The sequence below is a fragment of the Rhizopus delemar genome, genomic scaffold, assembly GCF_000149305.1.
Source record: "Rhizopus delemar RA 99-880 supercont3.4 genomic scaffold, whole genome shotgun sequence".
Classification (NCBI taxonomy): Eukaryota; Fungi; Mucoromycota; class Mucoromycetes; order Mucorales; family Rhizopodaceae; genus Rhizopus; species Rhizopus delemar.
Window position 1 is genome coordinate 131410 of NW_027137830.1, and position 25477 is coordinate 156886.

General features: G+C 34.2%; 9 protein-coding genes across 9 annotated transcripts; 3 read left to right on the forward strand and 6 right to left on the reverse strand.

Annotated features, from left to right (window-relative positions):
• Positions 1-662: 662 nt before the first annotated feature.
• Positions 663-1106, reverse strand: RO3G_05575 (uncharacterized protein; the record flags this gene model as incomplete). The annotated part of the gene is made up of 1 exon (XM_067660165.1): positions 663-1106. The coding sequence occupies one exon, from the start codon at positions 1104-1106 to the stop codon at positions 663-665; it is 444 nt and encodes a 147-aa protein (XP_067516266.1).
• Positions 1107-3537: 2431 nt separating this feature from the next.
• On the forward strand, positions 3538-4186 carry RO3G_05576 (uncharacterized protein; the record flags this gene model as incomplete). Its single annotated transcript, XM_067660166.1, has 4 exons — positions 3538-3770; positions 3824-3911; positions 3966-4067; positions 4121-4186. The coding sequence occupies 4 exons, from the start codon at positions 3538-3540 to the stop codon at positions 4184-4186; spliced, it is 489 nt and encodes a 162-aa protein (XP_067516267.1).
• A 1045-nt stretch (positions 4187-5231) lies between these two features.
• On the reverse strand, positions 5232-5601 carry RO3G_05577 (uncharacterized protein; the record flags this gene model as incomplete). Its single annotated transcript, XM_067660167.1, has 3 exons — positions 5232-5268; positions 5388-5424; positions 5580-5601. The coding sequence occupies 3 exons, from the start codon at positions 5599-5601 to the stop codon at positions 5232-5234; spliced, it is 96 nt and encodes a 31-aa protein (XP_067516268.1).
• A 923-nt stretch (positions 5602-6524) lies between these two features.
• On the forward strand, positions 6525-8227 carry RO3G_05578 (uncharacterized protein; the record flags this gene model as incomplete). Its single annotated transcript, XM_067660168.1, has 3 exons — positions 6525-6614; positions 6811-8044; positions 8172-8227. The coding sequence occupies 3 exons, from the start codon at positions 6525-6527 to the stop codon at positions 8225-8227; spliced, it is 1380 nt and encodes a 459-aa protein (XP_067516269.1).
• Positions 8228-8607: 380 nt separating this feature from the next.
• RO3G_05579 (uncharacterized protein) lies at positions 8608-10819 on the reverse strand (the record flags this gene model as incomplete). Its single annotated transcript, XM_067660169.1, has 6 exons — positions 8608-8724; positions 8773-9073; positions 9130-9845; positions 9908-10355; positions 10413-10613; positions 10671-10819. 6 exons carry the CDS (start codon positions 10817-10819, stop codon positions 8608-8610), a joined length of 1932 nt encoding a protein of 643 aa, XP_067516270.1.
• Positions 10820-11407: 588 nt separating this feature from the next.
• Positions 11408-12810, reverse strand: RO3G_05580 (uncharacterized protein; the record flags this gene model as incomplete). Its single annotated transcript, XM_067660170.1, has 4 exons — positions 11408-11603; positions 11653-12072; positions 12132-12697; positions 12757-12810. The coding sequence occupies 4 exons, from the start codon at positions 12808-12810 to the stop codon at positions 11408-11410; spliced, it is 1236 nt and encodes a 411-aa protein (XP_067516271.1).
• Positions 12811-14623: 1813 nt separating this feature from the next.
• Positions 14624-15527, forward strand: RO3G_05581 (uncharacterized protein; the record flags this gene model as incomplete). Its single annotated transcript, XM_067660171.1, has 2 exons — positions 14624-14734; positions 14799-15527. 2 exons carry the CDS (start codon positions 14624-14626, stop codon positions 15525-15527), a joined length of 840 nt encoding a protein of 279 aa, XP_067516272.1.
• A 529-nt stretch (positions 15528-16056) lies between these two features.
• RO3G_05582 (uncharacterized protein) lies at positions 16057-17723 on the reverse strand (the record flags this gene model as incomplete). Its single annotated transcript, XM_067660172.1, has 5 exons — positions 16057-16061; positions 16219-16779; positions 16836-17408; positions 17468-17611; positions 17693-17723. The coding sequence occupies 5 exons, from the start codon at positions 17721-17723 to the stop codon at positions 16057-16059; spliced, it is 1314 nt and encodes a 437-aa protein (XP_067516273.1).
• Positions 17724-21147: 3424 nt separating this feature from the next.
• RO3G_05583 (uncharacterized protein) lies at positions 21148-24482 on the reverse strand (the record flags this gene model as incomplete). Its single annotated transcript, XM_067660173.1, has 9 exons — positions 21148-21350; positions 21454-21687; positions 21744-22214; positions 22273-22407; positions 22467-23377; positions 23455-23921; positions 23972-24130; positions 24191-24393; positions 24452-24482. 9 exons carry the CDS (start codon positions 24480-24482, stop codon positions 21148-21150), a joined length of 2814 nt encoding a protein of 937 aa, XP_067516274.1.
• Between the last annotated feature and the right edge of the window lie 995 nt (positions 24483-25477).

A 25477-nucleotide genomic window follows, 5' to 3' on the forward strand; every position in this document is an offset into this window, starting at 1 on the left:
GTCTGATTGAAAGCAGGGAACATGTTAAATGATTCTTGCTTAAATTCATCTCTTTGTCTTTTAACATGCTTTTTTTCTATGAATGGAAAGTTTAATGTTTATTAAAACTCATCAAAGAGTATAAGGATTAAGAGCGATACAAGTGTATGAAACAGTGACTTGTCACGAAAATACAAAAGATATTAGCATAAAGAATTAGAAGCAGGTAGTTTCAATAATTCCTTCTGGGTTTGATTGAGGACAATCTCCTTCATTTTAACATGCATTATATACAATCGTATATATGTCAAAATTTTGAAAAAAAAATATATATAATCTAATTTAAGAAAGTTATGAAGTCGTGAAATTTGATAATAATTGGTATAGAAAGGTTGAAGTAGTTTGAGATAGAGCAAGCAATGAAAGTAAAAGAGAAACACTAAGAGAAATAAATGCACATAATGAATGTTTGTAAAAGATTATTATAAAAAAAATACTATATACAACTTATCTGCTAGGTAAAGGATGAGAATTCGTTATGGAGCTCTCATACAATCCTCAGAAGAAGTTGGATTCATGTATTCGGAAGGTCTTTCATTATTATGTTGTGACATGTATGTAGAAATGCAGTGTATGTTTTTGGCAGCCATCACACCACGATTACATACCGCAGTACAAGAATTTCACTTGGGAACAGCATGTACTTTTAGTTTTGATCCGGCTAAAGTAACATTTGCAAAGCTTTTGATTTTACATTGATTATACATTTGACTAGTAAAACTTCCAGCAATATAGATAAGTTCAGGTTTTCCTTGTAAATCCTTTGACATCTTCTTAATAGTGTCAGTAATTCGACTGGTAGGAGTAGGGAATTTTCCTTCCATAGGTCCAGAAAAAGAGCCATCATCATAGGCAATTGTTCTTTTCTTGTAAGGGATAGTTAGCTTGTTATCTTCTGGAGGAAATGTGATCTTTTTTGACCTATTGTCACGGTATTGTTTATTTTCGCCAATAGAACCATTGTTACTATACTTGATGCTGCCATCAAATAGTCTTTTGGTAATCTCATAAACAGCTTTTTGTTCCTTGATATAACTTCTAAAAATAAGCTTAATTAACCTGAACATATATGCTGTGAGTATAAACTATTTATTCTTCAATGAAATACCTTTACCAGTTACCCTTGTTATAGTAAAATATCCTTTGGTAGTTTTCTTAGTCTAATAGAAGTGACTTTGAAAAATCGATAAAACTTGATGCTTTGAGGATGAACAGTTTACTCATAAATCTAAATATTTTTGGTTGTGCTGTTGATGCTGCATACGCTTTTGGGTAGCAAGATTGAAACCAAACATATGATAATGTTCTTTGATAGATATCTTTTTAATTCTTTCCTTTGAATATGAAAAACCAGAATAAACTGTAATAAAGAAATTAGTAATATCAGGATCAAAGGCTTCACTGCTCTTAATTTCTTCTGCAAAGTCTTCGGGAGTCAGAAAATTTTGCATTTTATTAGTATTTGTTTTTGGCTTCTTGAAAATAAATTCAACAAAGTAACCATTTGTTTGAATTAAATTTCTAAAAGCGATCACTAGTTAGAAACAATGAATATATATGTGAAAACAGTGTAGTTTTCCAAAACTTGCGTTTGACATTTGAAACACTATTGTCCTCTCTAGTACCTGTTTTAGAAAAGTTAAAGAACTTTATTACTATATTGTAGGATCACCATCAGTTGGATTTTTTGAGGATACTTTCCTTATCACTGGTACAGAATTTGACAATCTTTCAGAAAGCTTGCTCATAGATTTGGACAGGCTTAGATTTGCAATCATACATTGGAATTAAAGAAAACACTTGATCCTCTGTTCGTTTCATCTGTGTCTGCTACTGTAATTAATATTAATCTTTAGCAAGAAAAATAAATAAGAGGGCACTTTCTGCTGATGAAACTTGATACGAAGAAGAAAGAAAAAGAAAAAAGCATCATGTTTGGCTATGTTGTCTGTTTAACTTGTCACACGAGTTTATCAAAAGAGGATCAATAACATATCCGTTGTTAAAAAAAAATTAAAGTATGGTGTTAAAAGGTGATCTTTGATCGGCAGAGACGCTTTAACTCCTCGAACTGTAGAAGCTTGTTCACAATTTGCTCTAGCAGATTGTCAGGGATAGATAAGACACACAACCTCATCTTTTGACTGTTGTTTTTGGAAAAAAAAAAACTTCAACAAGTATTAAAAGGCACTCTTCATAATCTCACAAGTGATTTAATATCTTGTTATAGATTGAGGCACTCAATAAAAGGCCTTACTGCTACTGAAAGTTCTTGTTTAATTAATTCGAGGTTACTTCCGTGTTCTATTTTTGTAGAAAAAACCAACTTAAATAATTATTATCTTCAAAAAGAAACTACTCATGGTAAAAAGAGCACGGGTTATATAAATAATGTCTAATTGTAAATTTGTTCAATTTATTTACAGGTTTCTTTCTCATGTCTAAGAGTACAATAGAGATAACAATGATTGATTCATCCTTTATTACCAACATTAAGCCAGTAACGCTTAAAGGAGAATAATTCGTATTTATAGCACAATACAGCAGTACTATAGTCCTGGAGACGACACTGTAGATCATATTCATGAGCCAAATGAAATAGTATATGCTGTTTTCGTCATTGGCATTTTGCTTGTGAAGTTGAGTATTAAAAGAAGGCTTCTAGCAGAAAACCAGTTATTTTATTGTTATTTAACCTCGAGTTAAATTTCAATAGTACAAATGACTTTATAAGACCATCTTAGAATGAACACGTATCTTTACAGTTCGATCTCTTCTGGGCTAATATGGGCTATTGAATATGCTGCAAATCTATATTGAGGCATAAGAACTCTTCTTCAATTTATACAGCAACTTATAGCTTTAATATATAAATTCATACTCAACAGTACATCATGATGCTTTCTATAGACTGGCCCATTCCTCTATTTCTAAATATTAACCAAGTTTTGATATACAACTCAAAGGTTGTTGGAAAGTGATTTATCCAAGAGAATAAAAAGGAACAAGAGAGGACGAGACTCGATAAAGAGATTGTTTTATTTAATAAGAAAATTGTACTCTATTTATACTTTTCATATACGGATAATATTTCATGTCATGGATTAATAATTAATGAGTATGGTCTAGCTGATGACAAATAGATAAGGATTACATGTTCTTCCATTGTTATATTTGTCATAGAATACTCGTATATGATTGACTGCGGCTGACTGTGATTTAGTTCCTGGACTTAATATAATTTAACCGTGCAATTACGCAGCATCTTATCCTTAATGAAGATTATCCGAATTAACCTGTAGTCTATCTATTGGATATATTTTGCATGTAGCTTATTAATACTATCTTCATATCGAGTTATGAATGATGGATACATCAGAAAGAAGGGCTACATCTCCGACGAACCTCGTGTAATCCAGGGAGCCGTCACAGGATATCATTACATAATTACTAATTTTCCCCCAACCTTTTTTTTGTTTCCCTTTTTACATAAGCAGCATGTCTGAATCTATCAAAGAGCTTCTCGAAAGCATCCTCGTTCAAGAAGAAAAATGCCAATTTACCTCATTCACCTCTCAAAATGCATTAGATCTCGGTTTAATGCTTATTGAGAACGCGAAACCTTTCAAGAAACCTGTAGTGATCGATATTACTCTAAATGGACATCAGCTTTTCCATTATGCTATGCAAGGTACAAACAAAGACAATGACGAATGGGTTCGTCGTAAAAAGTAAGAAAGAATTCATTTTGAGTAAATTTGATGATTCATAAATCATTTCATAGTAACGTTGTTACTCGTTTTGGTCATGCTAGCTACTACGTTGGAAGAAATTTAGCTAACCAAGGAAAGAGCCTGGAAGAAAAATACTATGTAAAAAATTTTCTTTACTACATAAAGAAAATGAATATTAACATTCAAACATAGATTAGTGAAAAGGATTATGCTACACACGGTGGTGCGTTTCCTTTGATTATTAAAAATGTTGGTGTAGTAGGTACAATTACTGTATCTGGACTTGCACAACAGGTAACTTGATTCAAATAGCGCGCATGATTTCTTATTTTTTGTTTTTTTATTAGGACGATCACAACTTGGTAGCCAATACGATTCAAGAATTTTTGGCTCTTCAACAAAAGCAGCAATAAATAATAACTCTAAAAGAGTTTCATCGATAAAACATTAAAGAATAGCTTCTTTATAAGATTCTTTGTTTAACTGAAATGTGTTCATTGTCCATGTATAAGCAGCAAATGTAGCAGCATTTGACGGAAAGGCTCTTACAATGGTCGGTGTAAGGCCCTTGAAGAAGATTCGCCATCCTTCTTCATAATATGACCTTTTCAAACAGTCTATCATTCCTTTATATCTTTGAGGCTCGGATTGAATTCTTGTCTTCACGACGTCTAATAATAATTAAACACATATTTATGTTTGTATGAGCTTTACCTGCAAAATAAGTAGAACACCAAGCAATAATGCCTGCTGTACCACCAGCTAAAATAACCTTTGGCCCTGATAATTCATGGCTTTGATCTTTTAGAGATCTTGACATGATTTCATAGGTCAAAAAATAAGGTCCAAAGCTGAGTTCTCTAATCATAGTAGGCACCATTCCTTTAAAACAATACCTTACTCCGCCTGTAATGTACATTTTTTGCAAACAATTTAATGGACCTTTTGTAACAGAAGTTTGGTTTTGAAGTTGCACTTTGACCAATTCCATAGGACATGTCACAAAACTTGAAATGATGCCAGCTCCCATACCGGCTAAAAATACATGTTGAAGTGGCGCATTTTGGGTTGATTCATCATATACTGTATCATATAATTGCGCTTGATATTGCATCAAGTGGGTATAAGATCCAAACACTAAAGCATTCACAGCTCCTACACCAACCTATGTATATATGATATGATTTATATATAATAGCTTATAAATTAATACTTCTTACTGCAGGAGAAGCCTATCATAACAGAAAAGTCAACAAAAAAGATAATTAAAATAATAATAATAATGATAGTAATAATAAAGCCGAAGATTGCTTATTGATATTTTACCATTCCTTTATATAAACCGATAAACTAAATATAAAAGGTACATGAGTTGATGATTCATTGGTTGTAAGATTTCTATGTAAAACCTTTTCTTGTTTAATAGTACTTATAAAACAATTTATAACCCCTTTGTATCTAGAAGATAGCTCTCTTGACTGTAATCTGACTTTGACTAAATAGTATGCATCAATATTGAATCAATACGATAATAGTTATGCTAATAGTAGAAAAAACCTGTATCTAAATAGCTTGAATTAATATATAAATGTCAGTATATCTTAGATTATATACATACCAAATGGATGACCAACAGCTAATCCAGCTAAGCCTATGTATTTCTAATTAATAAATGAGGATACTGTCTATTATATTTAAAAACCTCCAATTAACCCAGATAAAATGCTATTGACCGTATTTATACTTGGCTTTTCGGCTATTATTAAATCAATATTTAAGCTATTAATAAAGGAACTTGGTACTTACGAAGTTCATCAATATCTAACATATTTTAAAGTAAAAGAGAAGAAAAGGGGTGGAAATATGTCAAGCAGTTTATTTCCCACGTTTTATTTATTTTGGTGAAACAAAGTTATCGAAATTTTAAAGTAGATCAAGTAAACAAACTTCATTTTCTAGCGCATCTCTCTCTTTATCACTCTTTTCTCTCTCTCCTTTTTCTCTTCGCATTTATCAATGCTGTTATGATCGGACGTTTAATTTAAACGTTGCAGCAAACATCCAAGATCATATCAATAGGGAAGGACTGCTATTCAACTTATTCTTTTTTAATCTATATACAATTAAGCATGTATAGAGCATCATACTTTTTGAAGTAATTTATGCTAGAGTTTAATAGATAGAGTCATAATTTAATCCTGCATGATATTATTGATTGGCTTTCTGGAATTTAAAGTTTCCAGCTTCAGCATTGCGCAACGATGGTATCCATCCAAATAAGCTACAATTCAATACTTTATATTATTTATAACACTTCATTTAAGGCATTTTGATGAATAGCAATATTCAGTTTGCATTAAACTCTTAATATTTATTGGTTGCTTTGAATAAGGCATAACTTACAAAGATGAATATTAACTCTGTCTTTTTTTTTTTCCTTTAATAATAGGTTAAGCCTTGATGAGATGACTGCTCTCACTTTATTTTTCTTTTCCCATCAAATTTAACCTATTAATTGAAATTAAAGATTATCAATGCTAGTATAGCTTCATACGTCCATTTACATTTATTTAATGCTGTAATTACTTTCTCCGTTCGAATAATAGTTTATCGGTATTCATAATTTATTCTTTTCTATCCCCATAAAATGAAACCAAGATTGAAAAAAAAATTTTTTTTTTCTCCTTCTTGTTCTTGCACCACCCTTTTTTATTTGACTATTGGAATATCATACAAAGTTCAACAAATTTGATGAGTAAAAGCAGTGACTATCATGAGACACCAAACACTCCTCAGCACGCTACAGAAGAAGAAATCCTTGCTTCTTTCGGCTATAAGCAGGTACAGACAGACTCTTTTATATGTGGCTTACAATAGATCAATGTATTAACATAAATACAAAGGAAATGAACAAGACTATTTCAACAATTTCCAATTTTTCTATTGCCTTTGGATGCTGCTCCATTTTATCTGGTTTGACGCCTGTAATATAAATATGTGTATGACCTTATATAAAAGTGATTGACAGTTTTACTAGATGTGGGGTGATGCTATGATGTCAGGCGGATCCATTGCCATTGTTTGGGGATGGGTTTTAGTCTCTATTTTCACGTTTGGTGTTGGTCTGTCGCTTGCAGAGATTTGCTCTGCTTATCCTGTGACTGGTGGTCTTTATATCTGGGTATCTCGTTTAGCACCTCCTGAATGGGTTCCCGTCATGTGTTGGTTAACTGGTTGGTGCAACTGGCTTGGATTAACAGTGGCCATCACTTCTGCCGATCTTGGTTTAGCTCAATTCATGGCTTCAATCATTGGCATTCAAGATCCTGAATACAATGCTGGTATTTATTGGCAATATGGTATTTTTCTTATCATCGCAGTCATTCACGGTATTATTAACTCGATGCATATCAAGTACAATGGATTCTTCAACCAGGCATCGCTTTACTGGCATTTAGTTGGCACTCTTTTGATCATCATTGTTGCTCTTGTCTTAACACCCAACAAGCCCAGTGCCAATTGGGTTTTTACTTATTTTGAAAATGACACAGGATTTTCCTCCAATTCATACGCCTTCTTGATCGGTCTTTTACAATCTCAATATACCCTCTCTGGATTTGACAGTGCTGCTCACATGTCAGAAGAGACGCGCGATGCAGCTCGATCAGCGCCTCGAGGTATTCTTTATGCTATTGGAGCAGCAGCCATCACAGGCTTTGTCTTTATGCTTTCCATCAATTTCTGTGTACAGGATTTTCAGCGTCAGATTGTCGAGACAGAATTGAGTCCGCAAATGACTCAGGTCTTTTTGGATGGCGTTGGCTATCGTTGGACAGTTGTCTTTACAGTAATTATCATGGGTGCCATGTTTTTTTCTGGATCTGCACTCACTTTGGGTAGTTCAAGAATGGTCTATGCCTTTGCTCGTGATGGTGCCACGCCTTGGAGTCGCTGGTTAAGTGTGATTCACAAGAGAACACAGACACCGATCTATGCCGTTTGGGCCAACATTCTGTTTGCTTGTATCATTGGTGTGCTCTACATTGTCAACACAACAGCCTTTAACGCCATTGTATCCGTCAATACAATTGCTTCCTCGATGGCCTACTTTATCCCTATTGCTCTTCGTCTCACAACTTCTCGTAAAACCTTTAAGAAAGGCCCCTTTCATTTAGGTCCCTTTTCGAATATTATCAACTTCATAAGTTGCTTTTGGATCCTTTTCACTTCAATCCTGTTTGTCTGTCCAACTGAATATCCAGTGACTGGAGGTAAGAGTATACTTACACGTAGAATACAGCGGTACTTATAAACCTTTGTAGAAAACATGAATTATGCTTCTGTTATTTTTGTTTTTGTGATGGCTTGCTCCTTGTTTTATTATTATTTCCGTGCTAGACACTGGTTTCAAGGACCAGGTAGAAGTTTACAGCCCGATTTGGATCCTGATATGATTGATGATTCAATTACTGAAGGCAGTAAAACCAGCTCATTTCTTAATGTTCAAAAAAGACCAGTTACTGGTTCTTCCTTAAAATAATTCATTATCATTGTACATAGAACAATTTCTGTCATAGACCTTTGTCTCATTGTACATACCCTCCTCAATGATTTCCCCCCTCCCTACTCTTTTTAATAAAATTATTATGTTTTTTATTTAGTTTTTAATAGAAAAAAAAAAGTTGAATGTTGATGATGTTTATGAAGCTGTTGTGAGCACTTTGTTTTCCATGTTTTCGATTCTCTTCTTTGCTTCATTGATAGACTCGGACCTATTTTTTTTTAAAAAAAAAGAAAAAGGTCAAAGCTCGCACAAAATTTAAAAAAGATCAACTTACTGTGATTTCAAAATGCTCAAGGTATTTTGAAGTTGAGAGGCAGACATATTGGTAGGGTTAAACTTTCGATCTTTTCCTGATTGGATTTTAAGTTGTTCCAACTGGTTTTGTAACTATACATAATGAAATTAATTAGCATTGATTCTTTTTTATATTATTACGTGATTTACGAGTTCAACACGGGAAGCATAGCCTGATGATCCAGTCAATTTGTCCGAAAACTCTTTTAGTTTTTCGGTCCATTCATTTTCTTCATTTGCCAGATCAGGTTGACAATTGTTCAACACCAAACGTAATTGTTTATCCATGCGTAACCTCAACTTGGCATGTCTTTGTGTTATCTCTTGCAGTTCTTGTTCTCGAGCTTTCTTGGCCTCAGTAGAGAAAAATCTTTGATACCTGTTGTATAAATCGCAGATAGTGTTCACTTGATTTTCAAATTCCTTTTGTTGCAAGCATAGTCTAATAAAAAAAATTATTAGTTAAAACTATATACGCACAAGTTCGCTTCTTCATACCTTTCCTTGCTCTTCATAGCTGCCTTGTTAAGTTCACGAGTTGCATAACGAATTCGTTCAGCACTTTCTGAGAAGAATCGTAGCGTTTCTTCGTTGATTACCAATTCCTTGGCATCGCTGAGTTCACTTGGAATGATGATTTTTGACTGTGAAGGAAGGTTATCAGGCTGCTTTGGTTTTTCAAAGGGAGGCAATGGCAAAAGAGGTTCATATTCTGTTTCTTTGACAATATATTTGAGCTGATTCTTAATAGCTGTCTCACGATCTTTATCCTGTTCTGATTCGTGACGAATATTCAAGTGTCTAAAACTCAATTTGTAATCAAAGGTCATCGCGATCAGCGTGTAAGAAAGGTATATGTCTGTCATCACAAACAGACCTACTACAGGGGTAAAAGCACCGTAGAAAGGTACTGTGTTGATCAAGTGTCGAATATCAGAGGGTGTTTTTTTATCCAAACAGCCCTTCAGTCCGGCAAGAGCATCCTTTTTACCATCCTTTACTTTTTGAAAAGCATTTTTAAAGGCATCTAACCACTTGTTCATATTTACTGCAGTGACACCACCGGAATGATAAGCATAATACGTGTCTTTATAGAGTGAATCATGAACAAGCCTGATTGATTGAACAGAAGGTGAGCCCTTTGTTTTTACATTAGCCTCTTCGTACAAAATGGCTGTAGGTAAATAACTGCTCTTTAACAATAAATCATGCAACTGGAGAAATATATAAAGTGTTAGTATGTCTTTTCATAGTAATACTAAAGATAACATCAAACCTCATGTTGCCATCTTTCTACACCGTCTGCCTTCAAAACATCCCATTGAGCATCACTTTCAGTACTCAGCATGTGATTTTGAATTAAGCCATTTGACAACGCCAAAATGAGTATATGAAGAGGTTCAGAATAGACATACAAGATGTCTGTTACCTGAGCATAGCCACGAGAATTGGTTGGACAGTTAGTCAAGAAAGGGCCTTGTATTTTAACAGGAAAGTTGAATGAAGACGTGTTGCCTACGACGCTTAATGTATCATTATTCATCAAGCTAGGATTTGCTTTGCAGCCAACTTTTGCTGAATCAAATAAATCTTGTAACCATTGTTTCTGAAGTTTGTAAAGATAGGTCAAAGCATTAATATCATTTGAATCTGAAACTTTTGCTTTTTGATATTTAGCTTCTACAAGACTCATAAGATTATCCAAGTGACCTTTGCGAATAGCACTTGTACGATTTTTGTTAATTTACCAAAAAGTTGCATTCAAACTTCTTCAAACTTACCTTTTAAAGGGTATTACAGGACAAATCATATATATTTGACCATTACGAAGAGCATAATAGATAGTAAATGACTCCCAGCCGCTTTGATCATGACTGATACCACCAATTGAGAATGTAACAGCTGTTTCAGAGGCGTTGTTGTTTTGAAATAAATCAAAAGACTGTTCAGGCTCTTCAATATCAGTGCTTATATCAAACATTCTACAGAGATACAATATATAAAATAAGATTAAAAAAAAAGGCCAGCTGATATATTACCTTAATGTGTTATCAGAGCTGAGTGCAACAAGGTGGGTACGCGTTTCACTTAAAGGATGCCACTTTACTTGTAATAGCTGTGCCTTATCACTGCCATAGTACTTTCTGCCAATTGTCAAAGTACGACAATCAATGCTTTTTTTAAACATGCTGACATCACCAAAGCCTTGCCGAGGTAAACAGACAATAACTAAAGAATGCTGTCCAGTTACTGACAGAAGACGACCATTGAGATTGGGTGTCAAAGATTCAATGTTGAAATTAATTTCAGGCGTATCCAATATCTATTTTGGATCTCTCGAGCGTTAGTTCATTAGTTATGCATATTTTTCTTTCGTTTATCACCTTGTATGGGATAGAAGAAACCCAATTATTAGAAAGTTGTATATTGTTTTTTGAAGCTGTGGTCCAGGCGTCTTTAAATTCTGTTAAATTGAGGACTCTGATTGTTGAACCTACAGCGACAAATAAATCGTTGTCACGCATAGTTAATACGCAAATATGGCGTTGGAGAACGAAATCTGTGATATTGTTGCTAATGGCATTTTGCTTGGTTTTGCTAGATTCAACGCGTTGTTTATCAAGTTCACTTATTTCAAAAATAGGATGCTTGACAAGGCAATCAAGCCAGCTATCACTTGAAATCGCCATTGTTTTATTAATTGAAAAGCAAAAAAAAAAAAATAAAATAAAATAGATTTTTTCTCTTATGAAAACAGTTAAAAGTCACGTTTTATTTAAGCAGCATTAACGTTCTCTTCATTCTCTCTCTTCTTGAGAACTAAAGCTTCACCAGTGATACGACGCCAGATATCGTGTACATCTTCACAGACAGTTTCGAAATGTGAAGTGGCGTCATAAGAGCGAGAAATGTAGACCTTATCCTTGGTGCCATTTTTAATAGGTTCTTCCAAAGGTGACACATGAACAAACCTAGATTATACATGTAAACAATACATAAACAATGCACAATAGAACTTACATGTCTTGTACTGGGCCTAATAACTTTAAGCCTTCATCAATTTCTTTAGCAGGATCTTGTGTTTCAACAATAGTGGATACAATAGCCAAGTAATGACCCTTAGGACAAACCATATGGGCATCACTGACACAAGCAATGTAAATATCATGCTTACGACCAACTTGACTTTGAGGGATTACAATTTGGCATGAATCGCTATCGTTTGTGCTTGGAATAGGATGAGTTAACAAACAGATAGCTCTGACAACGGAGCCAACATTTTTGACTTTGCTGGGTGCATAAGAAGGATCACAGATGACCATCTTAGCATGAACAACCTCATCACCAGCCTTAACACCAATGACCTCACCACTTTCATTATAAACCAATTCCTTTACATCTTTATCCAACATGTAGGTACCACCATAAACAGCAGAAAGTCTATGATTGTTTTACTGTTAATTACATCCGCATATAATCAATTTCTGATTTTAACATACCTTGCAAAGGCCTGAGGTAAATCACCAAGACCATATAAAGGATAAATATAAGGGCTCTTGCCGTAACGAAGAACAGAGGCAGCATATAATCTAACTCTTTCCACTGTATCACGTGCAGGCTTTTTGAGATAGTCATCATCCAAATGGAGTGCCATAGCATGACCAATGAATTCTTGGGTACCTTCAGCCAAACCGAACTTTTTGTAAACTTCAGTCATGGTTTGTGTGTTGATATTAACGCCTTGGTGTGTGCTTGGATCATTTTCTTTGTAAGCCTCAACCCAGATCAAAAAGTTTTTCATACGACGCTTTTCAAAGATACCCATAAGAGGTGAAGAGAGTGCTTCGGAGGTATTGGCAGGCACTTTGCTAACACGTTTTGCACTATAAACATAAGAGCCAGCAATTTGCTTGAATTCCAAGTAACGGGTGACATCAGTGTGAGTCAAGAAGCGAACAATTTCACCATTGGCCATCATGAACTTAGGAATCAAGTCAATATTCCAATCACGATCACGACCCAAGTTTTCTGGTGCCTTTTGGTCAGGTCTGAATTTATTGAAAAACTATAAAAATAAAAATGATGAATAAAGCTAATCTGACTTTTTACACGATTCATCTTTACTTGAGTCAAGTTAAGGGATGCAGATTCAGCACCATAATAGTCGTTACGGTCCATGTGAAGTACCTTCTTTCCATCAACAGACAAAAGACCAGACAAGATACATTCGGTCAAGCCGGTACCTAAAACAATAACATCGTAATCAACATCCTATTTTTTATACAAGTAAGTCAATGCAAAGTTTCCAAGTATTTGATTTAAAGTGTTTCTCTTACCATTTTCTTTATTTTGTTGTTCAATAATTCAAAAGAAGAGATGGGGAATTAAATGCGTCAGTTTGTACTCATATGTAATAAAGCTCCGCAAAAAAACTCGTGGCAGGCCATCGGCGACCAATAAAAGTTTTTATGGTTGCCTGAGTTCTCATGTAACAAATCAGAAATCATTTCTTATCGCATGATTTCATTCATACCCAATGCTTTTGATTTGATTGCAAGCAAAAAAAAAAAAAAAAAAAGGGTTTTCTTGTATTGATAAAGGCACACAAGCGAGGTTTTATTCTTTTGTTCATTTAGAAGCAAAGCATGTTAAGAAAAGAAAAATATGTGATTAGGAGATAGACAGACGTCACAGTGAGCACCAATTTCCTACAGAATGGCATATTTATGGTTATTTTATGTGTAAATGATCTGCACAAAATCAGAATGATTTAATACAGTTTCCTATAGTCAGAAAAAAAAAAAAAAAAGATATGATGACCATATACATTAAGAGCATATGTAGAATATATAAAGCCATTGCTAGCAAAAGGCATTTATTATAAAAAATGAATGTTCCTTTTATGTAATCATATTGACATCAATTGAGGTTAAAAATACAATGAGCAATCATTTAAATACAATATGCTTTCTTTTTCTTTATTTTTCTTCTTTTCTTTTTTCTTTTTTTAGTTTATATAGAAAAGTTTTCAGAATGAACGATGATAGCTTTGTTAGGGTTGTATCATTTGATGCAATGACAAACAAAGATTTACCGGATTATTCATTTACATTAAGAGCAAAATCACCAGGATACAAGCGTACAAGGCATTCTCGAGTATTTATGATAGCCACTGATTTGGCAAATTATAGCGAATCTGCCCTTAACTGGGCTATAGATGTAAGTGCGCAGCATTGATTATTTGTACCTGCATCTAAGCTATGTTTATTCTGAAATAGTCCATGATGGAAGATGGCGATGAGTTAATTGTTTTACGCGTTGTTACAGTAGAGATAAAAAGTAAATAGGGCAAAACACTACAAACAATAATATGCTTATTATAATTGCAGATAAAAAAAAGGATGGCTTACTACAGGCTGAAGAAAAGGTGTCAAGAGAAAAGGCAAATGATATCATGAAAAGAATTATAGATAATAGCAATCAATGGAATAAAAAAGTATAAAAAGAGATCAATATGATTTATACAAATTCGCTGATATAAAATAAATAGGTTAGTGTTGTAATTGAATTCGTGATAGGAAAAGTACATGATACAATTCAGCGAATGATTCCAATGTATCAACCCTCTTTGCTTATTGTTGGCACAAGAGGGCTTTCAGATTTCAAAAGTATGCTAGTAGGAAGCGTGTCTAGGTATTGCTTACAACACTCTCCCATCCCGGTTACTGTTGTTCGCTCCGAAGAACAGGTCAGAAAATCCTCATTTGACAGTACAAACAGTTTTAACAGCAAACGAAGAAGCTTTCTGTCAATGTGATTTGCCTAAAAAAATAAAAGCTTTAGAACACCGCATATAGCCAATTCATTTTGTACCTTTTACGTTTTTTTTTTTTTCAGTTGCACGATGAATTTGGTGGTTGCGTTCTTGTTTTGTTTCATAGTAAACTCGGCAATTGCCCTTGACAATGTCTCCAACCGTCGTATTGTAGCAATGGGCGATCTTCATGGAGATCTTTCCAATACTCTCTCTATTTTAAAGTTTTCAAAGATTATTGACGAGGATCATCACTGGATTGCTGGTGACACTATACTCGTTCAAACTGTAAGAATATAAAACACTTTTGTACCTTTTAACCCTAAAATGTAAAGTTAAATGAATGAAAAAGGGGGACGTTGTTGACCGAGGACTAGATACTATTAAGCTTTACAAACTATTGCAAGACTTGCGAAAGGAAGCCCCACTTCACGGTGGCCTAGTTATACCTCTTTTAGGAAATCACGAAATTATGAATCTTATCGGCGACTGGCGTTATGTCTATCCAGGAGAACCAGAGACGTTTGGTGGTATAGAAGCCCGTAAGAAGGCATTTGCAGCAGACGGCTTTATCGGCGAATACTTGACATTTTTGAATATAACGACCAAAGTTGGCTCAACCGTCTTTTGCCACGGTGGTATTCATCCTTATTATGGCCAATATGGCTTAGATTGGATTAATGATCAAACACACCAAAGTATTTTAGATTACATGGAGTCAAATGGGCAAGAAGGCGACAAATATGGCATTTTTGGTGACGATGGACCTACTTGGTATAGAGGATATGCAATTGAACATGAGGATTCTGTATGTGATTTATTAGATAAGGCGCTTGAATTTATGGGGGCAAATCGCATGGTAGTTGGCCACACAGTTCAACATGATGGTCGCATCCATACGCGTTGCGGTGGAAAGGTTGTTTTGATTGATGTTGGTATTTCAACTGTGTATGGAGGTAATAAGGGTGCTCTAGAAATCAGAGGCAACAAGGCTACTGCTTTATATAAAGATGGAACCGAAACATTGCCCTCTCCACCACCTTATAATCCTAAGAAAGCGATTGTTCATGACGAGTTATAATTTAATAGATTTGTGTAACAATAAACATGATTAGAGTTTAAAACTCTTTATTTTTTGAAAAAGACGTCTTCAAAAGATGTAGTATTACTTGTGTTATTGTCCTTTACAGTTGAGCTACTAAATACGTCATCAAATACGCTCAAGTTAGTTGCTGCAGAAGCATTACTGTTTGCAGAAGGATTCTCAAAAATAGAACTTAACTCATCCTTTACTGACAGTCCAAACAAACTATTGGTATTTGTTGTGGTAGATGGCGATTCAAATGCAGATACATCAAATCCATATTTTGAAACTGATTCATTCTTTGGTTTGGTTTCTTGGGTCAAACTTGTAGTCAAATTGGGTGTTTGTTTAGATGGCATTTCAGGTATTTGTTGATTTGTTGGCTGTGGCGACGAGCCTGCAGGAGGAGAAGGAGGAGGAGGAGCAGCTGCAGTTAAACTTTGTTCCATGGTATTCAAATCAGGAAATTTGGATTCGATTTCACTAATATCTATTGTGGCTGACATGCTTGATCCAGCTCCTTCCTTTAATCTATTGAGAGTGACAGTAGGAGAGCTAGTTGCAGATTGACTACTTGCTTTAAAGCCTGCAAATGGATCAAATGTTTTCTGGGTAGGCATACTGTGGACTGATTCTGGTGATGATGCGGTCACAGATGATTGATCATCATGAACTTTAGCAAATATACCTCCTCCAGTTGAAGACAATGTGAATACGTCTTTTTGGGTATTGGCTTTAGGGCTAAGTGATGATTTAAGTGATGATAATTTTGACTTTTCTTCTTCTAATTCTTTCGTGTCATTCTTTATCTGCTCTATTTCATCCTGTGCATTCTCTGCTCTGATCTTAAAGTGCTTTATTTCCTGTCGATACATTTGCAGTTCTTCTATTAACTTTTCTTTCTTTTTCTTCTCTGATTCCAACTGCTTTTCAGCTTCATCTGCAGCATGCTTAATTTTTTCTAATTTCTCCTTTTGTTGTTGTACTTGTTTTTCAAGTTCTACAATTGCTTGCGATTCTGACTGAATCTGAGATTGAGCCTGTTGAGATCTTGAAGATTCATTTGACATATTGGATTGTAAGGCTGATTGAGAGCGTGACAAAGCCATATAAGGCTGCTGCTGTAATTGTTGATGTGATTGAGAGGGCGTAAATGCATTATCAAAATCCGAAGAAAGACCCAATAAATCAACTGTATTTTGATGCTGCTGCTGCTGCTGTTGTTGTTGTTGTTTCTGTGACTCAATTCCTAAAGAAAGATAGATTCGTTAGATTTATGGAATCTTTGATGTAAAACTAACTAACTTGCTCCAAGTACAGGTTGTGAATTTGGAATATCACCACCCGCAAGCCTCCTGTTGATCATATGCATGGCCATTGCAAATTCTTGTTCGGATAATTGACCAGTTGAATTGGTGTCTGCCAAGTCCCAAATTCGTGCAAGATCCGATTCAGGCAATTTCGAATGCTTGAAAAATACTACAGCATCAGCACCGGAGACATATCCAGAATTGTATGTGGTTAATTGATCAAAAAAGATCTTGTATTTTGCATATTCATCTGGCGATATTTCGAAATTAGTTAATGTTGATCCTTTAAACACAGGTGATGCTAGAGGTACCCTGTTAATCTGCAAGGTGTTTTGTCTGACAAGAGGCGAAGAAATACTGTGACCACTAGCCGAAGCGTAAATACTTGCAGGCAAGGTAGGCGGCAATTGTGCTGCTTCTTTCATAGTACGTTCAATGTAATGCATGGCAATAATAAACTCTGTTTGGTTTAGTGCGCCAGATTTGCGGGTATTTGCTAGATCCCATATAGCCTGCAGTTTAGCAGGAGGAAGATTAGATCGAACAAAGACATTTTTAGCTGCCTGACCTACAAAAAATCGTGCAAATAAGGAGGGAAGCTCCATGAATGCCTGTTTGCTATCTTACCGTTCAAAACTCCATCGACAGGTCCAAGAGATTGAAAAAGGTTGATATATTTTAGTCGATCTTCAGTAGTAATTAAATCTGTAGAATTATTTCGTGGTGGTAGTCTTGCGGGTTTTTCTTGACCATTAAACTGAGGTAAAGGTACTATGAGAGAAAGAGAAAGTCAGCATGAATTGGTTTTTAGAATGCCTATTGCATCCTTTTCCCATACTGTGCTTACATTACCCGATGTGGACAATATAGGATCTCCAGCCATGGCACCATGTTGAGCACAGGCTATTAGTTTCAGGATAGAACAAAATTCTTGTTCAGTCAAAAAGCCTTTTTTATCATTATCCACGGCTTCCCAAAACTTTTTTATATCTAGTAATTAGTAAATTAAAAGATTGTACCTTTTGTTATTTTCTAACCTGGCTTAATATGTTTTGTGGGATATCTGATTGTTGCAAAAAGCTCATTGCTTCTTCTTGCAGAACGATGCCTTTATTGTCTGAATCTACTTTTTTAAAGTAGTCCAGATAAACTTGCTTTTCTTGAGGTGTCAAAAGTTGTTGCCAATTATCTAAGTTGATTTTTTAGCAAAGGAATGTTTAAAATCGATTTTGGCTATTTACTATTCATCTTGAATATTTAATAAGAAGAAGAAAAAAGTGAAGGGATGTTTTCCTCGGATTTTGCACACAACGATTCCTTATTTGTGCGCACCCTAATTTTTATTTTACATTTTACGATCGATGAAGTTTTAACGTTTATTTGAAGCTTTATAGAAAAATAGATTGGATTAAGCATTCATTGTTGAATGTCTTTTATTTAGTTATAATTACATCTAAGTTTATACATGAACAGAGTTTTTTTTTTTTTTGAATCTTTTTTTTTTTTTGGAAGGCTATTTAAATGCTCAATACAAGAGCATGGATCTATTAAAATAATTTGAACCATCAACAATGAATATACACAAAGTATGATAGAATGCTTGACTTTTTATTTTTGCGTATTCGTCTACCTTTTTATTTGCAAGGCAAGAGAGGATTAGTTTATTCATAAAAATAATAATTGTAAAATACATTCTAAAAAGAAAATGCTTTTGTAGTAGCCGCATAATATCAGCATACCAAGCTACAATCTTTCTCATATTTAATTTCAACTTTTATATTAAGCAGAAGTAAAACAGCTTGTCTTTATAAAAAAATCAATTTATACCATCATTTGATATAATCCATTATTAAATAAACACTTCTTTTTCTTGTAGGCATTATTTAACAACAAATATTTGTTTTAATCTTATCCTCCCCTTTTTTATTCAGTCTCAGGAAGGTGATACGAAAAATCCTGTTTTTCATGCAAAACTTGTTAAATATGAAACTGTGTAGCGTTTGATTGCATGCTTTGTTTATATCTCAAGAAACTCAATATTAGTAAGATAATATTTATTTTATCTGAAAAGCTTAAATAGATGCCCTTCTTTTCATAGTGTAGGTTAGATACAGAAGCAAAAGTGGATAATAAGAAAGTGTAGTTTTTATAAAAGGATAATAAATCCTAAATTATAGATAGCCAAAGTGTGAGTTGCTCAAAAATGAACAAAAGAAAAAATGGGACGATATTATTTTATAAAAAAGAGAGAAACTATTTAAAATGAATTTTTTTTTTGTTAAAAGGTTTTTTCTTTTCTTTATTCTTCTTTTTCTAAAGTGAATAGGTAAACTGCAGAGCTTTTTTTTTTTTCAAATTAATAATTAAAGCACTCTTTGATTAATGGTATCTTTTGATCTCCTTTAGTGATTTTTGATATTTTTTCCCTAATGATGCTACAAAAAAAATGGGAGGGGAGGGAATCTATAGTTTAGTGTGCTCTTAATCTCTTGTAAGTACACACTATAGATATCTTGTCTTGATCTTTCCCTAAAATACCTTTGCATCAAGAAAACCAGGCTTGATATTTTTGTCTCTTGAAGTATTAGGTAGATGAACAATTCAAGTAACAAACTTCTTATAACATTTTGTTGTAGTATAAGAACGAGATATCATGACACCAATTTCATCACGCAAGATATTGGCATTCAATTGATTCTTATGCAAAATCATAAATCACTCTTCACAAGCCAGAGTGATTTGACTAGATTTAGTAGGCATACAAACCATGACATGAGAATTAGGTATATAATTAGTCAACCTGTATGTTTCATGAAGATTTGCTTGTTCAAGTTCAACTTGGTTAGACGTAAAATTTTGGAGTTTAGATATAGGATTGTTCATTGCGAGTTAAATGGAGGAATAGAAATATTTATAATCATTTTCAAGACCATGAATTGATTTAAAAAGTAAGCCTTAAACAGTTTGTACATAGCGTTCACTTAAACTGTTAGCAGAAGGATGCAAAAGATTGACAGGTTTATGATCATAGTCCACAATATTAGATAAATCCCCAGAGAGGTTTTTTAAATTCAATATTATCATCCCTTTGAAGTTTTGTAGGAACACATTATACAAAAAATATCGCTTGGTGCACATAAAATTGAGCTTGCCTTTTTGTCGGGTAAAATCCAACGTATCCAAACTGTATACAAACATCAATAATATCCATAAAATGGTTATTACTAATTGCTGAAGTGGTATGCATAGGACCACCTGGATAATAGCTGTATAGATTAGTTTGGGCTCATTAAACCCAAACCAGGTTATATTGGATAATGTTTCATATCATTCTAAGTATTCAAATTCGAGCAGGGAGAAGCGATATGAATTGGGAAGATACAGAGGTGTTAATAACAGCTATTTTGCATACTTGCTTCTGGCTGATAATCTTTTTATCCATTTAACATACGTTCTATATTTATTGCTTCTAGTTTGACAAGCAACTTACAGACTTTTTATTGCTTATTCAATCCGTATCTCACCTTTTGCTTTCCAGTCTAGCTTTAAAATACAAACAATTATTTACTTGCTTATTGCACCTTGATTGGTCATTAAGAATAGCAAGAAATAGAAAAGAATGAATTGTTTTTATTCAAAATCAAATTGAAACGCCATATATAAATTTCAAATGAATGAGCAATATATTTTGATGGAATACTCTCTGTTTTATAACAAACAATAGTTATAAAAGACATAGTTATTCATTTTATAATCAGCACAAGCATTATTATTATTGCCATCCAAACCTATTGATTTTATTCCAAGCGATCGAGGTAGAGAATCAAATGAATGATATGATACTTTAAAAGTCATCATTAAGAACGGCATACTGCACATCTTACGCACATATATAAACTTCTTATAGCATCCATCAGCGTATTTTTTTCAATGATCCTTCAATCGCAAGCTTGTATGTGTCCATTTTTTTATGAGCAGATAGGAACATGGGCTTGGAATAGATTTGGATATTAGCATAATTTTGAGAATCGCAAACAGCCATTAATGCTTTTGCAATACGCAGTTCGTTTGCAACATCCAAGTATTTGTAGTATCGTCATTGTTACACATTTCAAGGTAAAAGCAAGGTCATCTTTAGCCTCTATATTTAGCTTTTCTTTGACATGAACAAGATTTAAATTATTCATTGGTCATTCTTTATTAAATTGTATATCAACACAATTGGCATTATGCAAAACTTTTGGTATGTACTTGTTAAATATGAATTATAAGATATATCTTTTATTTATTTTTCTTTATCTTTTTTATTATGAAATTGCTAAAAGAACGATTTGTGATACATTCACATCTTCACTTCGAACTGCCAGTTCAAAGGCTACACCAGTACTTGTATTAAAAGTCATTCTACATTTGGCTAATACTTTGCTTCCATCCAAAAATGTTCCAGACAATAGCAATGTATGCACGCTATTATTTTTTGGTGATTCACTACCTTCTAAAGGTTGCATGCCTAACAAATCGATAATTGAATCGCAAGCGCCTGCAACAATAGAAAAAGAAAAGGAAAAAAAATGACTTAATACAAAAACTGTTATACCCTTGCTTTTTCTTACTCTTTAAATTGTGCGCTTTTTCTTTGTCCAAAGCAAATGTATCAATAGCTTCATTGTCACTTAAACCTTCAAATTCGCCTGCAAAGTCAGAAACATAGGAAGAGCGAATATAATCACTTGTAGTGACTTCAATATCTTCAACTTGATATTCATCTTCAAATCCTTCAGGATCTGCTTCTCCTGTAGTAGGGTCGCAATCTTTAATTTCAAATCTAAGAGTGTTGGTAAAAGTAACTAGAAACAACTTGTATATCAATATAACATCTAACTTTTTTTTTCTTTTTTTATACCATTTGCAAGTTCTTCAGGGTCTTCTTGTTCAAATGCAACATAAATATTACCAGGAATATCGTATTCGAGTTTTTCTGCTGGGATCTCAGCTACTTGTACAAGTCCTTCTATTTCAGGTTGCATAATCATATGAACATTTTCCAATAATTGATCATTCAGTGTATTTGTACAGTTGAATTGGAACACAATGTGCTTAGCAAATGTATGTTTGATACAATGAACAATGTATTCTGTTTCACTTTCTGTCAATTCAATAGGTTTGACAGAACTCTTGAATAATGCTCCAAAGGATGCAAATTCTGGTACAGCAGCTAACTCTTCAGCATATATAGCTTGCTGATCTAAACTAGAAACAAAGTTATTCTTTCCTGAAACAGGCGTACCAACACCAGGACTTGCAGCAGTAGCGGATCCCTTGTTTGAAGGAGCAGATAACAGAGGAAGAATAGCATTATCGCTAGGTTGGTTGCCTAAAAACGGTGATTAGTTTCGTGCTCTTTTTTTTTGGCTATAAAGTTTAAATCTTACGACGTCGTTCTTCTTCTTCTTGAGATTTACTAATGACTGGAATAGATTCCAATTTGAATTCTTGAGTACTCTGAACTGGATTGCTAATGTATTCAGCAAGTTGGCGCTCAAGGGTAGGAAGAGCATAGGTAGAATCTATACAGGCCCGTAAGCAAAATCGCATTACAAATATAACATCATTGTATTCCATTTACCATCTGTTACATATTTCTTGGCAAGATCCTGATTATCCATCATAGACAAATACAAAGCAGCACGATCACGAACTTCATCATCAACATCATCCAAGCAGCGAGACAACAAGACATGTACACTTTTTCTGATTTCCTCGTCGCGACCGTGAACACCAAATTTGGCGAGCGCACTGACAGCAGCAGCACGAATAATGGAATTTTCCAAAATGACACGATTATAGATGTAACGAATATATTTAGTAGGTGTCACAGTCTTTGGACCTTCGATACCCAACAAATGCAAAACACGCACAGACAATTTGGTAAATTCACAATCTTCAATGAATTCACATAAATGAGAAAGAGCAGTATCTTTAGATTCTGGAATGTGCTTCACCATATCAAAGATAGCTTCCACAACCGCCTTCTTGAAGTTGTATCCTCCTTCATCACGCAGAACGTTGCTCAAGAAAGACAACATAATGGCTTGCTTGGCAGGGAACTTGAGACAAAGTGATCGAATGGCTTCAACAACAATTACTTTGAACTCATCAGAGATATCGTTCATGAAGCCAGAGATTTGCTTCATCAACCTGTCTACTGAGGCTTCGTTACCTGTCTTTAACAAAGTAGTGATGGCGAATGTAGCAATACTACGATTGGAGTCGGTAATCAAATTTTCAATATCCAAGTTACATGGTGCAACTGCGGTTGGGCTGTTGATGGATAATTTGTTGAGAGTTCTAATAGCAGCAAAACGAAGTGTAGGCTTGGGTGATGATAAGAATAATTGGAGTACTGATATGGCAGAGTGAAGTTCTTTAGCTGGTATATTGGGAATATCACATATAGCGCGAGCTGCTTCCAAGTTTACCATGTCACTTTTATGTCTAAGGAAACCTTCAAATAACTCAAAAATTCTGCGAGTGGAGCTATATATTATTTTTATTATTAGGCACACAAATTTAATGTACTCTTTCCTTTTTTATTTTCTTCTCTTTTAACCTACCTTGGGTCATCTTCCATCACTTTAGATGCAAACCGAATCAACATACAGACAGCAGAAGGGTTCTTGAGAATACTTGTGTTGCTGCCTCCACCCAAGAAACCACCTGTACTGCGTGTGCCGGAGAATGTTTGAACTAGTTTTGTAATAGCCATACGGTCATGTTGACGGATCAAATACAATAAACCAATAGCGTGATATTGGTGAATGTTACTTGTGGAAATGATCGCCTGGTTTTGGCTACTCTGTGATCCAGAACTAAAGTAGCTAGAAGCGGCAGAAGCGAATCCTAAACCACCAGAGGATTTTGTATTGATGGCTTCCTGGACTTCATTCGACCAGCGCTTAATAATATCCTTCGCAACATCAAATAAATGGTAAGATGAAACCAAAGCTGCAGAAGAAACAGAAGGTGTTTTATCGACAATCGCAGCTTTCAAAATACGCTCAATACCCTGGATCATGGAAGGCTACATGCATTTTGTTTAGAAAAAAAACTTGAATATACCCTTTGTCTTACATCAGTAATCAAACATAAGGCACGAATAGCGTTTGCTCTGTAAATTGTCTCTTGCTTGGACTGAATATCTTTGATAAGCGATTGAGTTACCATAATGACATCTTCAGCAATTCCGGATAACTCCTTGATGACCAAATACATCATTTGGCGTAAAGATGTCTATTTTATAAAAGAATTAAAGGTCACTACAATGAGGTGCTGCTGCTATTTTTGTTTTACATCTTTTGACTGAAAGAGCTTAATAACATTGAAGAACAAATCTGTTGCCTCTTTCACAGTAAAGGGCTCACCAAGATACAGCAAATAAACGATCTTTGTTAATAACAGTCGACATTTTCTCGCGTTGATGGGTGAGCTATTGAATACTCGAGCTTCTTGAAGTACAACGGTTTTGTCGACGTGGTAAAACAACCCAACGTCTCCTAAGCGAAATCAAAAAATATAAGTTATTGCTTTATTACTGGTTTTTTATTTATTTACCAGCTTCTTCATCACGTTTGTTATAGCTCATAAATGTAACAGTTTTATAAAGATGAACTATAATGAAAGAAAAAAAAATATTAAGCCGTGTTTGTAAAGGTGTGTTTAAATTTTACAGGTTGATTTAATTGGTGGATGAAACAGGTCCAATTTACCTCCAATACAATATTAATTCATTGGACAGATTTAAAGACCGTTCTCTTGCTTTTCTCATCAACGTTGGCACTTCTTATCTGAACATCTGCATACTATAGCTGGGGGGGGGTTGATACAGTTAGAAATATTAATGTATTGCGGTCATTTTAAATAACAAAAGAAAAAAAAGATAGCATCTTATGGGATAGCTGCTGTGCACTGGATTCGATTTCATCTTATGTATACACCAGATATTAACATATTCATTGAATGTTGTATATTGATACATCTTCTTTTTAATCAAACCTAACTGTAGAATGAATAGCTTTAAATCATATGATATTGGTGTTTACAAAAGATAATGTCTCATAAAGTGTTAGCATTAGTAAGCATATTGTTATTAAGCATTGTTAGCCCGTGTTGTTCAAATTGCTGTGTCCTTACGGCTGTAAATGAATATCATGTGCATGCAAGACCTTGCTTGAATATATATAGTGCACTATATATAAGATATTATTAGACTATGCTTAATGTGCATTAAATAAGCCAAAATTCAAAAAAAAACAGATGTTTATCTTCCCTATGAATATCGCCAGCATATTTTATGTAAAGCTCAACGCTTTGAATGGTTCATGGAGCCCATTATGCTATCTAGTTTATTATTACTTTTTACATCCCATACGTCGCTTGGTAAAGCATAAAATTTGAAAAATGAAAGATTATTAGCAGTCTAGAAGGCAATTTTAGTAAGGCTTATTCACTAAATCAACACAGAATGAATTTAAAACTTATAGGCAAATTTTTTGAGGACGAGCATGAGAATATGAAAAGAAAAGAATAAGGTATATAGTGTTATAAAAAGGGGTCTACATGGCTATATCATTTTTGACA